Source organism: Daucus carota, chromosome 1 (assembly GCF_001625215.2).
Source record: "Daucus carota subsp. sativus chromosome 1, DH1 v3.0, whole genome shotgun sequence".
Classification (NCBI taxonomy): Eukaryota; Viridiplantae; Streptophyta; class Magnoliopsida; order Apiales; family Apiaceae; genus Daucus; species Daucus carota.
Window position 1 is genome coordinate 33,176,200 of NC_030381.2, and position 18,500 is coordinate 33,194,699.

The 18,500-nt window shown below is 32.6% G+C and overlaps 2 protein-coding genes across 13 annotated transcripts; one reads left to right on the forward strand and one right to left on the reverse strand.

Moving 5' to 3' along the window:
* Positions 1–78: 78 nt before the first annotated feature.
* LOC108204399 (uncharacterized) lies at positions 79–13,745 on the reverse strand. 11 transcript variants are annotated; one of them, XM_064080492.1, is made up of 7 exons: positions 13,589–13,745; positions 12,217–12,638; positions 4,856–4,958; positions 3,513–3,796; positions 1,468–1,853; positions 796–1,018; positions 79–383 (listed from the first exon to the last, which is right to left on the reverse strand). In XM_064080492.1, exons 4-7 carry the CDS (start codon positions 3,793–3,795, stop codon positions 244–246), a joined length of 1,032 nt encoding a protein of 343 aa, XP_063936562.1. In that variant the 5' UTR covers position 3,796; positions 4,856–4,958; positions 12,217–12,638; positions 13,589–13,745; the 3' UTR covers positions 79–243. The 11 variants fall into 11 exon arrangements, with proteins under 11 accessions (XP_063936562.1, XP_063936551.1, XP_063936559.1 ...); XM_064080481.1 differs by having other exon boundaries at positions 4,844–4,958; XM_064080489.1 differs by having other exon boundaries at positions 3,952–4,958.
* Positions 13,746–14,322: 577 nt separating this feature from the next.
* LOC108213381 (two-pore potassium channel 1) lies at positions 14,323–16,646 on the forward strand. Of its 2 annotated transcripts, none has more exons than XM_017385174.2 (3): positions 14,323–14,448; positions 14,659–15,711; positions 15,814–16,646. In XM_017385174.2, exons 2-3 carry the CDS (start codon positions 14,819–14,821, stop codon positions 15,947–15,949), a joined length of 1,029 nt encoding a protein of 342 aa, XP_017240663.1. In that variant the 5' UTR covers positions 14,323–14,448; positions 14,659–14,818; the 3' UTR covers positions 15,950–16,646. The 2 variants fall into 2 exon arrangements, with proteins under 2 accessions (XP_017240663.1, XP_063936569.1); XM_064080499.1 differs by having other exon boundaries at positions 14,337–14,448; positions 14,781–15,711.
* The last annotated feature ends 1,854 nt before the right edge of the window (positions 16,647–18,500 follow it).

The window sequence follows — 18,500 nt, forward strand, 5'->3', positions numbered from 1 at the left end:
AATGGAAAAGGGCCAACACCAGAAATTGACAATACTTTCTAATTTATTCAGAAGCTTATTTAAAAAAGGAGGTATCCAAGCATAAACGAGAGATCTTATTGTATGTAGTCATATTCTACTCATTTAATGATAACAATGTCTTGGTAAATTGTATATGACAAAACATTTTGCTCCATGCATGAACTGCAGAACTGACTTATTGAAAAAGTTTGAAACGGTAATATTTTGAAAATTGTAAAGAACTTATTCCTCAGTTTGGTTGAAAGACGAGTGTATGACTGAGAGAACATCAGGCTGTGGCTTTACAGCAACCCATTTCTTGCCAATCCAGTCTTTAGCAATCCTCATATCCTTGATGTGAACAGTCAAGAACCTTTTCTCACCTGAACTTGACAAAAATAACTTAATTAGGCTGATGTGATAAAAAGGAAATCAGTACCACAATTACAAATATATCATGTCGATACTATTGCAATTCATCTTATAAACAAAGGACTGCACCTTTACAGTATAGAAGTGCAACCACAAGAGATTAGAGCTATCAGTTATCTATACAATGGTGGTCTTGGCTATTAATATAATTGTCCTAGAATTTTTGTTTTATTGAGTAATCAATCACAGGAAGTTAAGTACTCAATAATTTATAACTTCGATCTGTAGCCTGTCAACCTCTTAATATCAAAAGGTTAAGCCAGGCTATAAGCTGACGGACAGGTTTACTCTGTGCAAGTTTTGAAAAGGCATTAATAACATACAATATACAACAAATGTTTCTAGGCTTCCAACAAAGCTTACCAGGTAAGAAAACATGGTAACTATCATTGTTGCTACTGAGGGTGACTCCGGTAAGAACAAAACTTTCCCACCATCCTTTGTTCCACCATACTTCAACCGCTGCCCCAACCTCAAAAAACTGACTGGAAGGTTCTTTAGGAGGGCACGGGCGAATAATAGGTCTGCCTGAGCGTCTCAAGCTCAGCCTATTAGGAGCTGCGAGTCTTGAAGCAGAAACCCATTCCTACACACAATATATAGTGATATGAAAATTATGTATCTGCTAACACATTATACAATGCCTAGAAGTTAAGAATAATTAATTCACAGGCAACACACATGTTACAGCCAGAAATTATTAAATTGATAAAACTAAAATTTGACTATCGACATTTCAAAATTCATATATCTGCTAATCCACAACTGACAATACCATCATTAATGAACAGACTCTTCTACACGAGTTTCCAAATACCAAATTGTTGAAAATATCTAAAGAAACATAGACTGAGCACCAAAGTTGTGTTTTCTTAGGTGTCAGGGATAGGGTTGAAATTATATATAACATTTTTACTTGTGATTAAAGTTGGGAAATTTGTGATCATCAAAGAATCAAATGTATAATTCACAAACACAGTTTGTTCATCTAGCATTAATCAGTCAAAGCAGTTTGTTATGGATAAAATGATGTACCTCTAGCTTGCCCGATCTTTCTACATCATCTGCGTCATTGTACTGAACTTTAAAATTGTTCTTTGAAACTTTCACGATCTTGCACATTAACCAACAGCCACGCATGCCACTATCCTCACAGAGTATTTCTATTTTTCCACCAACCTGAAATGATAGCGGCTGATGGGGCTTTGGTTCCCGAGCTTGTATACCGGTTGGTTCACTTGCTGTTGCTTCTTTTGGTGGGACTAGATTTATTGCATTTGACCTGCCAGTATCGTGTTTCTGGTGCACTAAGCTACTCCTTAACTTCTTAGGAAAGCTCTTTATAGGATTTCCCTGGGCAGGCTTCTCCTCTTCATCTATACTTGAACCATGACCATTGTTCTTTGGAACAAGGTCGAAATCTAAGGATCAAAGAATATTTTCATCAGTAAAGAAAATACACTCCAAACTTGAACAAGAAATATAATGGTCAACTCTGTAAGTTGAAATAATATATGAAATACATATAGAGGATAATTGCAGAGTTAGAAAAGAAATTTTTTTCTGGGATAGCCATAAATGAGAATAAAACATAATCCTAGATAAATAATCTTTTACGAAACCAGTGCACAGTCAAATTTTAAAATCTTAGGTTCCTTATTGTCTTACATCAATTAGCACCAAATACTGTATATGAAATACAGATGCAACAAATATACATTTAGTTCCTGAAATTGTAGTCCAGTAGATACCCGGACCCATAACCCTTAGTAACAAGATAAGGATTCGACACCCTGTGGATACAACTGTTTGAGCAAGTACTTAAATTTCTTGTGATTGACCTTACCCCAAAGAAAGAAATATTTATTTATATATAACTAGAAAATTCAAGACTTAAAAACAATTATTATGTCTCAATAATACTGCTCATAGATGAATCCATGCTGTCGCCTTATAATTGTATAATCAATACATCGATTTTGTAATCTGACCAAGATCTTTCAGACAGTAGAAAAAGGAAATTTAGCAGACATGGATACTACCATTATTATATTGTGCATCCTCTAGATATGTCAATTTGAACTAATTAACCAATGACTCATGAGACCGGAAACATACTTGGTTCAGCCTGTTTGAACTACTACACAAAATGTGAAGACAATTTATTTCATCACATTGATGTCTGTACAATGGAACAGTCATAAAAATTTAAACTCAAAACCCAGTATAATAAGAGGATATTTGTATAAGAATATGGAAAATAGATTGTGGACTATCAAGACAACTTTAACAACTATTACACACATATGCTAAAATACTCATGCGTACATGCTATGTTTGAACTTGATTCTTGGGTTAACACCAAAATAGGACTAACTGGAAGGTACAAGGTTAAGAATTATAACATTCGAAAGATGCAAGGATACTATATTAGAAGCAGAAAACCAGCAAACCTGAAATAGAGGTCAGAAATTCTGAAATAACAATTACAAATACTTCAAAAATGTCAAGTTTAACAGCGAATACACAAAAACAAGTGGTTCAATTCCACTGATAGCTTAAAGTGTCTAGACTTAGCAACGAGAGGGAAGAATGTGAGAGTCTTAAGTATGCAAGACATCTATCTCCTTTTTTTATCAAAAAGCCTCTGGCTAGTCAGAGAAAAGTTTGTGTTCTCTTCAAAAATACATCTCAACAAGTCCATAGAACTACATTGTATCTTGAGTTTTGGACAGAAACTTCATGTAATTATCAAAAATACAATTCCTTCACTCTCCTTTGCTGTAAATCCATCACTTAAGCCAAATAATTAAAGAGAAAAGTTTTGGATACCAAAAGTTAAGAATTTGCACCTGAGATTAAGAACAATGTTATCCACAGATGCATGCATTCAGATTTTCTTATTTCTTTAACTCTGATATTCATGATAAGATGATGCCTTAGAAATTAATTTTCAAATGCTTATCATGAATGACATTGGACGACTTTCTTAATTCGAAACACAAAGTTTCCCCTTGCATGCAACACAGAGTAATACAACTACAAATCAAACAATAACTTGTCACATACGTCATATGTACCTGATATAGCGGGCGGCGAGTCATCATTTCTCACCAATGATATGAGCCACTGCACTACATCGTCCCGGTTTCTCCACCGTGTATATGCATTAATGGTTGCATTCGACCCAAAAGCCTCAAGATACTCCTTCGCAACTACATACGTCATCTGTCCTTTTCTGTTCTCATTACCAACAGCAGCAAGCAGTGAATTTCCTGAACAAGATCTCAAGTGATATTCGACATTGACCTCAGAAATAGTTCTCTCTTCCCAGGCATTGTAGTTATGTTTTTTCCCACCCATCCTAACGACAGACACACGATCAGACAATATGAATCAAAGTGTAATAATATAAATAGTTAATTACTCAAACACATAACCAGCAAACCCCCCCCCCCCCCCCCCCCCCCAACACACACACACACTCACACACAAAAAAATTAAAAATTAAAAAATTACCCAAATCAATTAGAGGTAAAATTCAGCATGCTAATTAAAGAGCGATTTATGAAACCCGGACAACCGAAAGACTCTTCTTTCCTGTAAAACAACAAACCCCCCTCCCCCCAAACCCCAACAAAAACACAAGATGAATAAAAGAACTGACAGGCTTAGAAAAATATTATTTAACGAATATCCAATCCGGAAAGAAAACAAACAAATCGATTAGTAGTAGTTGTGCACAAGGTTAAATGACCCCCGAAGGACCTCGACAAGGTGGAAGAAAGACAGAAAATCCAACCAGAGATGTGTTACATATATACAATAGAGTCAGGAAAAAAAATATAACAAAATCATTAAACATATAAGATAATGCAGGATAAAAATTATTAAAATAAAATGAAAAAATTGGGATTAGTACCTACCTTGAGTAGCAATGAGTTCAAGTTCATGCAAACAAAGGCACAGCTTGATGCATTAGAAAGAAGGCTTTTTGGGTTTCAAATAAAAAGAATGGCTTTCACTTTATACAAGACTAAAATAACAACCAGAAGATATAAACACTGTAGACAAATTCAATTTTGATTGTGATAGAGCCATTGAATGCTGCTGAGGTGGTATCTGTGGACAATACTATCCTGACAAATCTTAAAAGTAAAATTAGAGAGTAACGTACAATCGAGATAGGTAAAGAGAGAGAGAAAGTCAAAGACTTATAGATTGGAATATGCATTACATCTTCTGCAGAGATGGCAATTTGGAAACATCTGAGATGATGTCGTGATTGTAAAACCAAAAAAATATAACACAGGTAATATCTGTTCATAGAGAATAAACAAACAGAAAACCAGATGCACACACATAAACCAAGTAAAATGCTCCGCAGCAAAAAAAAAAACTATTAACTTACATCGCTGCATACCTCAAGCTAAATTTCCTCTGCTTCTTTGAGAGAACAATTTTTTAGCTAAAGTTCTTCTGCTTCTCTGAGAACAATTTTTGAAAGATAACATAACACTTATACCCTGAAAACACAATTAGACATACATTTTTAGTTTTGGGATAAGTGAATTTAGACCTTCTTTTTGTTTTTTTTGTTAAGTAGATATAGATATTTTTTTAATTACGTAAGAATAATTTGAATCTTGCGGATTGTGTAGATTTAAATTGGAACTTAATGTTCAATATGAATATCCAGCTATTATTTCCACGGAACAAAATCAATGTTAAGGTATAATATTTTTCTAAAGTAATCAAATTATACAAAAGTATATATGCTATAAATGACAAGATATTAATATCTATAATATATACTATTAAAGCCCAAACATTAAAAGTTTGGTTGGTCGTAGTTGGGCTTTATGGGCCTACTTATATAATCAAGTATCCCTTTTAACAAAAAAAGCTATTACCTTTTTAATATTTTCAAGTAAAAAAAACTCAATTTTCTAATAATAACATTGGACAACATAGCAGTTACCTTTTTTTAACTAAAACACATTATCTTTTTCAGATTCCTAACCAAAAACTGATTTTCTAAAAATACACATGCAACATACATATAAAAAAAATATAATATTATGTTATATAATTATTAATTTACCACCGGTGATATGTTTCAACTAAATACATTAATGTTATTTTTTGCTACTCCATGTCATCACTTTAAAAGTAATATCATAGATCTATACCATCAATTTATACTATACTGTACATATATTATTATTATTATTATTGTTCTATTAAAACAGAAATATTAATAATTTTATCAGTCGGTCGAGTTTTATCAGCCGATCAATATTATTCTACGGGTTACCTTAATATATAATGTATTCTAATAAACCTTTTTATTATCAATTAAGTTAAAATATTTAAAAATTCGGTCAGTATAACCGGTTTGTGTTCAAGTAAATTTAAAATATAGGCGATAAATTACAAATATTATAGATCACCCGTGTATGACACGGGTCACTTTAAAAGTAGTATCATAGTCTATACAATCTATTTATACTATACTATACTATTATTATTATCATTATTATTATCATTATTATTATTATTGTTATTGTTCTATTAAAACTGTAATATTAAATATTTTATTGGTTGGTCAACTTTTATCAGCCGGTCGGTATTATTCTATGGGTCTCCTTAATATATAACATGTTCTAATAAATCTTTTTATTATCAATTAAGCCAAATATTTAAAAAATTAGTCAGTATGATTGGTTTCAACTAAATTTAAAATATAAATGATAAAATTACAAAAATTATAAATCACCCGTGCATGGAACGGGTTATAAGCTAGTTTTCTATTATTAAGCAATTGTATTTAAGTGATAAAAATCAATGGGCCACCTTTATTACTGTAATAATTAAATCTCAGAGTCCCAATCCCAATATTCTCATTTTAATAATGGACATAAAGACAAATTATTGCCCCGGGATGCGCACCCGTAACCTGCTGTCCACCTAGAAACAGGCTTTCGAGTGAGGGAAATTGTAAGAATATAATTTCGAGTACACGGTCCTAAAAAGAGATTATTATTACACAGAGTTTGAACCATAAACTTGTGTTATTAATTTATTACAAGGAGGTTAATTTTATATTGAGTAATACTATACAAAGGTTCTACCACATAAGCCCACCTCTTGCCACATTAAGATTTTAGGAGTGTTGATTGCTTAACATGATATCAGATTTCGGTCAAAAAAGTGGTCTCGGTTTCGACTCTTCTCGCCTAATTTGTATAATTTAATGTGATAAAAAAAAGTAGTTGGCACTTAGTTATTTACCTACATGTTTCGTTTTTTTTCAACAAATAATTCATATGCCTCGAGATAATATTTTATAAATGTGGTTAATTCCATACATAAGAGAATACTATAATGAGAATAAGATTTCAAGATTTTACTAAAAATACCACTTTCTCCAAAAAAGAATGGCATAAAAAAAATTAAGTATATGTGTGTGCGCAAATGAAATTTAGATACCCTTCGATCAAGTGGTCAATTTTCTTTTAGTATCATGTGATGTTTACCTTAATCATAATTCTTCTGTATTTTTGGATATCTCGTCACATGCCTGACACTGTGACATTAAACAAACTTGTACATGAATATTAATTAATTATTATTTATATACAAGTGTAAATTGTTATTAGTTATTAGCTTAATTATTTCTAGGAAGATTCTAGAATTAGGAAAATCATGTATGCAGTAATAATTTACTATTTTATACATTGATAATAAATTTTAGCATTTTAGTTTTAGAACTTGTTTTGTATCAATATATTGGAAACTTTCACGGGCATGTACATTATTGTATAATTAAGAAAATTATATATTTTTGGAGGATTTTGATATGTGGATAAATAAGTATATAACTTGTGTATACCAAAGAAATTATTATTAAGTCGAATATGTTTAATATGATTACATACTACTTAAGATTTAATTGTAAGTATTATCTTTTCTTTAATTTAAATATATATTATTTAATCCATATATTTTTATGTAGTACTCCCCTCCGTCCCCCTCAATTGTTTACATTGGGGACGGGGGCTCGGCACGTATTTTAAGAATCTCATAAAATATAGTTTGATAAATTATTTTAAACTTTTCTTTCTTTTGAATAAAAGTTTAATGATTAAATTTTTATAAAGAGCAAGAAATTTTTAAAAAAAGTTGTGAACCTATACCTTATACTCCCTCCGTCCCATTTTAATTGACCCTTATTACTTTTTGGAACGTCCCAAAAGAATGAACCTATTATACTTACTATTTTTGAACACTACTTTTCACTATTACACCCACTACTTCCCTATTTTATACTCTTTTTTTATTAAATAAACACTATTACACCTACTACTTTCCTCCACTATCTCAAATCTATTATTAAATTTTGATGGGTCTCACCACTTTACCCACTTTTCAACTAAATTTACTCTTTTTTACTACCTTCTTCTTAATCTCCGTGAAAGTCTAACAAGCTCAATCTTTTTGGGACGGAGGGAGTATATACCTTAAAATCCTGTCAAGCAGTTAAAAAAAAGTGTAAAGAAATGAGAGGGACAGAGGGAGCATCAATGTTATTATTACAAAGCTATCCTTTCTTAACTCGATCAAATATACTTTTAGAGTACTTTTTATCAATCTTTCCCAAAGACTTATCATTCCATATGTTACAATTTCAGTTTTATCTTTATAATAGCATATTTTTAGTATTGAACCCCGCCCAAACGAATCCATATTTTAACTATATAAGCCCACCTAAAGTTCCGGCAACCAAAGATTTAATGATGCGGCTTAATAATATAGCATAAATGGTTGCAAAAGTTTTTTTTTAAAGAAGAATTGTTAACAAGGGTTAATTAAGTGAAATGAGTGCTCGCACACTAAGCCACTCATGAGTGGTTTCAATTTTTTATTTTGAATTCATTAAAGACTATTATGAATTGTTAGATTATAATGATTCTGATAATAAGCTTTTTCCTAATACTTTGAGTTTCAGGTGAACTGGTCACTTAACATGGTATCAAGCTGGCGATCGAGTTCGACTCCCTGCCACCCCTATATTCGACAAAAAATGAGCTTTTCGAGGGGTTGAATATAATGATCTTAGTAAAATATCTTTCCCTTTACACCTTGAGATTTTTTGAGAACAAATAACATAACATGAATTAATAAATTATGAGTTGGTTGTCATTTTGATACCCAACCTTTTTTGACTTAATTGTCATTCTAAAGGTATCTCATAAATCATAAAACCCAATATGCTATCTACTTTAACTATTTTTATCTAGCATTTCTAAGGTACAACCTACATCACAAATGCAGACTTCATCTCTCGATCATAAAAATGGAGGGCTCTGGGCTCCCTAGAAGTTAACAGAGGGTCATGGATATTTCAAATTTGCAGATTAAATTTGTCACTAAGAACCAAATGTGGCGTCTTCTCTCTTTAATCGGTGGATAGGAACATACTCTGGATCGGAATTTGGGGAGTACTCCATGATTTCTACCAACATAAAGCCCCAATTAGGTACTATAAATGAATTATATAGCCTATTAATGCAATATTATTTCTTTATAGTACCATATATGAAATGTGCAATTTGGCAGTTTATTTTATTTATGTTCCAGATATATTAATAGGTAAGCCTTCCTTGCTAGTTGCCAGCATTTATGGTTTTTTGGTGAACTTGCACACTTCTAATGTACCATATTATAAATTATTATGAGTCCTTTCAACTTATCCTGAATTACATTAATATGATTTGCTAATGAGTACATTGTTCAGAGTCTGCTTTGTTCTTCCATTCAACTGTACCACATGGACAAACCTAAGAATTTCTCGATTGAACATCAAATTTTGCGCCCATTCATTCACTCACAGGTGAAATATGGCAACAAACTAGACGAGGAAGCTAGATGGAGCTAAACATACATACGAAATAATTTAAGCACTACTGAAACTCCTATATATATGTATTCAATTGATGGGTGTGATTATAAGAACTATTTAGATAATATCAAGTTTATTATAGAAGGCGACTAAAGTCGAACTTTATCAGGAAGGGAAAATGGAGCTTCGATAAATTAACCACAGATTTTGACAAATGCATGCTTAATTGGTGTATAACAGCTTGACATTAAGTTCATTAACTAGAAATATCTATCATCAAACTGTAAGGGAATTACTAAATCGGCATAGCAAAGATTTTTACAATAAGCCCACCAAATTAAATGCTTCAAAATAATAAGAAATTCGCTGGTTACTCTACCAAATGTTATTTTTGTAACTTAATGAGCAATCACCACAATAGCAAAAACAATCTTAGGAAAACTCTACTTAATAAAATTAGGAAGGATAATAGAGAATTTAACCTTTGCTTCAGAGCATGATTTCTAGACAGTCACTCTTAATGACAGCTTCAGCTTGGATGGAAAAATAAATTCTTGATATAGATATAGCAGCTGCCAAAAACTAACTACCTTAGGAGATTTCCATTCCTTTATAATCGATAGTTAATCATCAGACGATATGATATTCGACCAATCTTTGTTGCTACTCCCCGACATTGAAACCAAACTCGTATATTATACTGATCACAGAATGCAACATGTAGTAGGTAGAGACTTTAAACAAGACGTAGTATTCATAAGCCTTGTTAGACACATTTTGGTCTTGAATTTAAAAAAAAAAAACCATGGGCCGGTTGAGGGATTAATGTAATTCAAAAGAAATGGAGGACCAATTCTGTTGATCAATTAGGAGGATGTTGAATAAGACGTGTTTGAGAGACTTCTAAAGTATCTTCTTGGGTAAATTCTTCTACGTTGCGCTCCGAAATTTGATCCGGGGAAAATTAGAGAAGAGAGAAAGGAGTGTTTTTCTCTGCAACACTTTCCTCTTAGAAAATGGAAAGATTTGAAGGGGTGGAAAAATAAATTTAAGCATCTATGTTCTTATAATTTTAGAAATCGTTATCAATCTTTATAACAAATTTGTTAATCCTTTCAAATCAACGATTTCTTTCCTCTCCTTCAGAAAACTTGGGAACACGCAAAGGAAATTATTTTGAAGTTCCCGCCATTTATTTACCTTGCTCTACCTCAAAACTCATTAGTCCGGTTCAGTGAATTTGATTCCTCAAAGGTACATATTGTTTGTCAGAAGATAAAATGAAATTTTTAGTGACATGTGATGATATGACAAGAATCTTGGTGGATGAGTTTCCTTCACTCAAATTCGAAATCCCTTTGTCATAGCCTTCATTCATTTTTGTTACTTTTGTATCATTTGATAGTTTAATTCTGAATTCTGATTTCAGCAGAGCATATAACTCAAATTGGTATGATATATTGATACATAATGATATAATAGAAGAAATATTTGCCTGATTAAGCCGCAGAGTATTAACAAACTTTCTTTAAATGTGCATTTAATCGTAATTATATATTGAGAATTGTATTCTTGCTTTTATCCTTTACCTTGTAATTCTCCAAATGATATTGTTACTTTTTTGGGAAAATTAAATTATAGGTGCCTGAACTATTGACGTTTTATTGTCTAGGTCCCTGAACTAAAGATTCCGTTTTTAGGTCACTTAGCTTTTCTGTTTTCTGATCCAAGTCCTTTCGTCAAAAAGATACTAACAGCGTTATAATCAGAAAACTAAGACTCTTGATGTTCATACGGATCAAAGCAATTTGAAGGTGTTAGTGATATTCAAACTTAAAGTTCAAGTAGTCAAATTGAAAGTTGAATCGCTAGCGACACTCATATGACACCAATATTCACAAACTAGATTTAATTCAAAAAATCCTAAATTGGACCATAAAATTGGTGTCATATGAGTGTCGCTAGTGATTCAACTTCAATTTGACTACCTGAACTTTAAGTTTGGATGTCACTAACAACTTCACAATTGCTTTGATCCGTATGAACATCAAAAACCCTAGTTTCCTGATTATAACGTCGTTAGGACCTTTTTGACGGAAAGACTTAGATCAAAAAGCGGAGAAGTTAAGTGACCCAAAAAAACAGAATATTTAGTTCAGGGATCTAAAGAATAAAAACATCAATAGTCCACGGACCAAAAATTTAATTTACCTAATAATAATGAGCACGATTGGATAGCCCAATGGTTAAGGGTTTATCCTCTGTTGTCCTGGGTTCGACGCTGGCTCATCTCAAGAATGTCTACAATTCATAGTTCAAAACCTATGGATTGTGTGAGTTTTAGCTTTCTATACGACTATACCGAATATTAACTTCCAGAAAGTGGAAGCTTCAAAATGTATCAGGCCCTTAAATTACAATAAAAGAGACTGTTGGCATTACATTGACAGGTGACTTGGCTCAGTAGTATAATCCTCTGTTTTTTACATTTTGGTAAGGGTTCGGAACTAGTAGGAATATAACAAATTTAACAAGTTGGGTTGACTAGTATATAGACCACCTACAACTGGAGAGTGTATGTTGTCACGCACCCTGTAACACACTCCACTTGTGCCAGGTCTATGAGCTATGAGTTATGTATAATACCTGATGTTCGATGGTTAGAAATGAAAAGATTTTAATATTAATCACCATTTTACTTAAGTTGTTTCTCGATTAGCAGCTAAAATATATTCATGTCAGCGTTACAGTTTACACACACGCATAGACCTACATATGACTTGCTATATTATCGTAAGTTTAGTTACTTGGAACAGGAGCAAGTAACATAAATCAGAAGCAAATAACAGAAGCAAGAGAGAGTATAGGTATTTGCATACCGGAAAGTAATGGACTGGCAAAGACCATGGGGTTGATCTTTTATACAAGGCAATCTTCATACCGAGTCCGGAAAAGAAACTGGTGTTAATCACCTTTGTGGAGCTGAACCAGCCACAGCTTAGGTGAATGTTTGCAATAGTGCAATTTTGCGAGACACATATGCAATGCACTGTAACATTTATATCGGAATCCAAAAGGCAGTGTGCATATATGCTCCTCTTCGAGTACGATGCGCCCATCCATTTTACTGACCCACCTGAAGCATTAAATCCATGTCACCTACTAAACTCATCCGAGTCATTAGACTGCTTTAAACCGTTGGACCCATCTGAAACACTGGATCCATTTTCCTCCAAGCTATTAGATCTATTAAAGCCATAAGACCCGTTACAAGACCCATCACTCTCGCAGTCATTTGTGCCTGTTAAATCAATTTACACATTCAGGGCAAGACCCATCATTCTTGCAGTCAATGATTATTTTCGTTATTAGTTAATAATCACATCAAAATAAATTTAAAACATGAAAATATAAGATATAGCTCAGTTTGGTCCATTAAAAAAATACAAATTTAACCTAGCTCAACTTTATATACAGTTCTTACCAGTTAAACAATGGATACATTAGATATAAAATATTACTACTTAAAGTTATCAAGAAAAGAAACATTACTTACACACGTTTTGATCTTTTATAACTTTTTCTTATCAAGGTAAAAGAATGAATACATTGTATATAAGATTATTATAACCAAATTACAAATCTTTAGTGCCTCTAAATCAATCAAGCATTGCAGAGACCGTGCAAGGCATGGCTATGTATCAATAAATATTAAATTATCATTTAACAGATAACAAATGTCTAATGTAGTTTGATAATAAGCTTAATAGCTATACTTTATCTTGAAGTCTACTTTTATATGAGCTCAACCATATATTTTAAATAGAAATAATTAGAAGATCCATTGGTATAAGGTCTGCGTACATACACTGGTTCGGTTCCGTTAGTTCTGTATGATTACAACCCTCAAATTCTACTACCCTAATGGGTATTTGTAGTAATGGAACTAGTGGTTTGAATCTTGTATTCTTGTTTTTATGAGTTCAAAGTCAATACTTTTATTAACATAACTTGACAATATGACATCATGGCCCTTGTTCTATATACCCAACTTCATTCTAGCACACACAATTTCATAAACACAAACAACAATATTGCTTAAATTCTTGAACAACAAGAAGCTAGAACTTGACTATCCTATGCAAAAAATTATGAAACATGCTCAAAGCAAACATATTAAGTGAACATATGATATGGGTAATAATGATTGAGACTTGTAAATACATATATGCAGTGTAAGTATTTGCATACCCAGTAAAGCAAGCATCTTTCTGTGTCTTCTTTCATGCATTAACTTGAAGGCTTGAAGCTGCTTTCTGCTTGTGATTAAAATTGCTCAAGAATCAAACGGGTCTTGCTAACCCGACCCATGTTACAATACGGGTTGCTTCAAAAGTTTGTTGTTTTATTTATGGTTTTTTCTTCTCTCCATCTTATTATGTTGTTTAATAAATTACCAAAAAATATGTGTAGTTGATCGGGTGGAAGATTTAAGGACTTGTATTACATATTTAACACTGATAAAAGTATACTTTATAAATAATATATAATAAAATTTCAACTGCAAAGTAATGAATTGAAATAGCTAATTATAAAGGAAAATTTACAAAAAAAATCAAATATACTGTTAAAGTTACGTATCGAATTGCAACCCTAAAACAGTTACTTTTCATGTTACAATAATTACGATTGAGGTGGTTGTATATATGATTGTTCAGTATTTTTAAAAAATATTGAAATCAAGATATTTACGATTTATAGAAGTTGTCAAATATCTTATTAATTTGAACTAGGTCAACATGTACACAAAATTCTTATAAGTTTTTATCATGGTTAATTTTCTTGGGTAAATGATTTATCAAAATTACAACTGTTTATAGACTGCATACGAAAAAATAACTTAAAAAATGAAAATGTACAAAAGGTATATTAATTTAAGTAGACCAGGAATTCCCTTTTCATGTATAAAAAATTCAAGTCACTTCAGTTGCTGTTAGATAAACAAGGAATGATCTCATCTGTCCTAAAAAAAGGTGCAATGACCAAGAAAGATCCTAAGATTAAGGACTTTCTGAGAATACCAAAAAGCCTCTTATCTTTCTCTTTCTCTGGTAAGAGTGTTTCTCCATCCCATCTTAGCCTTTTCTGATGCATATGTAATTGTCTTGTACATTTAGGTCTATATTGCTTTGTTCAAATGCATTGCTCTTGTAGAACTGTAAGATTTGAGTAGCATGTGTTCTGTTTTTATGAGTTTCACAGCTTTAAGTTGTTTGTTTGATTTAATCTTTAAAGTTTACCAGAAGTTCTTCTCTTTGCAGGGATTTATTTGTTATGTAAAGCCTTATATATCAACATAAAGTTCCTCCCTTGATAAGATCTACTGCTGAGTTTAGATTAGTACAGTTCACCAATTATGCACTTGTTATACATGATCATGCAGCTTATCTATTGCAAGATGTGAATTTGCTGATACGTCGAATGGCTAGCAATGCAGCTAAGGAGGCCCTGCTACCAGTATCCTCAAGCCCTTCTGATTTTAGGAAACGAAACCTCCTTAAGGGGAGCAAAGACCGAAACCATGGTAGCTCTTCTTCAGTGGACAATAGTACACAATTTGAACGTGGGAACAAAGCTCCTCCAGAACTTGCTGAATCCATTTTTGACCAACAAGTTCACTTTAAGAAAGTTATAATAATTTTTCTGTCCTATATTAGTATAGGCTCTCTTTGCTTTTACCTAGTTAGGAATCAGATGAGAGGTAAGAAAACAAATGGGGTTCTTGATTCTATATATTTTTGTGTTGTGACAATGACTACGATTGGATATGGGGACCTTGTGCCTGATACTGTCTTGGCGAAACTCTTAGCTTGCGTTTTTGTGTTCAGTGGAATGGCTCTTGTGGGGTATGTTCTGAGTAAAGTAGCGGATTACATTCTAGAAAAAGAGGGAAATCTTTTCTTTAAAACTATAAACGCAAGTGACATGTTTGATCCAACTGATATAGCTGCAGATAACAATAAATCCAGATTGAAATTCTTCACCACATTGACCATCCTATTGATTCTCGTGTTTGTTGGAACCTTATTCTTGCATAAAGTTGAGGGATTGGATCTTTTTGATGCCTTCTATTGTGTTTGTACCACTATGACCACTCTAGGCTATGGGGACAAAAGCTTCTCCACTGGAGGAGGGCGCTTATTTGCCATCTTCTGGATGCTAACTAGTACGATATGTTTAGCACAATTATTCGTCTACTTTGCTGAATTCTGGAGTGAGGAGAGGCGAAAATTGCTGGTGGATTGGGTTCTTGAAAGAAAATTGACAGCTGTGGATCTTGAGTCAGCTGATCTCGACAATGATAAAGTAGTCAGGTAAAAAGGACTCATTTCACTAATCCAGTTAATGACCTGTTTCTTCCAAACTGATTTTGTCACCAGATGAACTTATAGGTTTGTTGTAATTTTTGTATCCAGTGTTGCAGAATTCGTTGTGTTTAAGCTAAAGGAAATGGGAAAGATCAGCAAGGAAGACGTGGCAATGGCCATGAAGCATTTCAGAAATCATGATATTGATCACTCAGGGACCTTGACAGCATCTGATCTCGCCTAACCAGACATCTCAATCACAATGCTGACAGACACTACAAAGAAAATCTACAAAAACACGGAACACAATGGTGCAAAACACTTGCTATTCCTATTACTCTTAAAAAGTATGAATCGATGCTTAATTCTTATTTTGCAATTTATAACTTGATCATGAATTGTCTGTCCTTTTTCATTAGCTTCGACAATTTAAGCTTATGAAAGACAAATGCTCATACTTATTCATCATTTACATCTGCAATCTGGTATAAGAAACTAGTAGGAAGAGCAGATGTGGATTACATATATACCGTTACACAAAACGTAAAAGATTAACCACATAGTCACTCTGGTTATCTTTTTCAGCCCACAACTTCAAAAGTCTTCACTTTTCATCTCCAGTGTCTCAGATTCCTCAAGATACTCTGGCTGCCCTGCGACGTATTCCATAATTCCTTCACCCTCCTTATCGCCATAGAATTCGGTTGGAGTTATCTTACCAAAGACAAGAATTAGTACTAGAAACAGAGCTGTTGAGATGAAGAGAGGCCAGAAGTAAGTGAGAATTGTAATGAACTGAGGGGCTACTTGAAGTAAAAATGCAAAGACTAAAGAAACAAAGATTGTTATGACAAAGTGTGCCTTGAATTTCAAAAGCTTTGGTGAGATTTCCATTGCTTATTTAGTGACAATGAGATCTTAATAATAGATCAAAAGGGTGTTTCTAAGGGGAAATGGTGAGAATGGGGATGATGATAAGATCATTATTATTTGTCTTTTACAAAGATTCTTTGTTCAATATTTCTTCAGTTTTTTGCATGACCGTCTTTCAGAAAATATTCTCTTAATATTAATTCATTTATAATGACTTTTCTGCCCTCTCTACACTTTAGTGTAATGAGAATAAGGGAAATGTATATATTCTAAATCTTTTTAGTTTTTAATATGTTACACTTTTTAAGGAAAATTTTTAAAATGAGATTCTGTCCCGGAAAAAATTTCTCAAATATCATGACAGACATGTAACTGATTTTAATTAGATGATTTATGTGTATACGAGGATTTTATTATTATTAGTATGATCGGTGAGTTTTAATTCAGACAAAGGGTATTTCTGTCAAAATAAAGTATAGTACAGGGGATTCTATCTCTTCTTTCAGCTGGTCGGTTATCTTTTGTCTGCTTGTAATGACAATTTTATTCAGGAGAATATGGTGTTACGAAAAAGTCATATCTTTGTGTACCTTCAATCTTGTTGCAGCAGATCTGAATCTCCTAAAGCATCTGTCATTTATACAATTCCATTACTTCAGATGATCAAAACTTGCGCATATTTTTCTGCAATTTAAAGCCTTTCGAAGTTTTATCAGTTAATCTTCCCGAACTTCCAACTTTTTCTTTTCTTATTTTAATATCATGTATTTAAAAAAAATTATCAAATGACATGATAGACAGATGACTGATTTTAATTAAATAATTTATGTGCATACATAAACCCCATCGGTGTTGGGGAATCACACATGTATTTTTGAGAAAAAGTTAGACACAAACAATGGATACCTATTATTTATCAGAAGTCAGAACCATAACACAGAGGAGTTGGGTTCGAAACTTGAATGTTAAGTGATTATTCTGCTGATCCATTTGTTAACTCGAAAGCAGGAATCAGAGATATCGATATAATATATTTCAATTGTTGTCACGTGAGATATAATCCTCGTCCAATTCCCATAAAAGATTCGCAAACCCGATATTTTATTTTTAAAAAGTTTTGGGAGTAACACCTGTAAAATTATTGGAAGTGTTTTGGAGTATATGGGACTTTGCTCTACTGTCATTTCGTCATGCTTACTGCAATCAATAGAAATTAAAAAAATACGTTATAATGAAGAAGGAAAATAAAATAAAGTGTAACAAAATGAAATAAAATTGTTAGTATTTGAAATAATAATTTCAAACAAAAAACCAAAAGGATCCTAAATTACTTTAAACTTAAAATCATTTTCTGAAATTATCCTTAAAAAAATTAAATTCGAGGCAGGGGCGGAACTAGTGGGGCGAAGGGGGCCGGAGCCCCGGCTCGGAAAAAAAAACAGTAGAAAACTTTTTTTCCAGCCCCGAATGTTCTCTAAAAATGATATAAAGAAATTTTTTAAGTCCCAGTAAGTTTCAAAAATCTTTGTATTAACTAATATTTTTTTTCAATCAAATGTTGTTAAATATTTGAGTTCCGAATATTTTTTTAGCCCCGATGATTTGATCTCCTCTTTCCGCCACTGATTTGAGGGGATAATAAAACTACACACTTCTGCCATTATCAACATTCACCTACTCTGAATAAACAGTAACAAGCACACAACTTTATATGGAAACCTTTGAAAGCTTGCTTGACCATTTTGAGTCCATCAAGTTTTAATCACATTGATGAGTGGGCAGGCCATTTATCCAAGAACAATTGACTAACATCACAAAAACCACATTCACAATGAATGAGTTCATATCAACACACATTTGACTTGATCATCTAGTCTTGTCATTTGCCATTTGTCCATCTTAAGAGCATTTGGGTGTTGGTA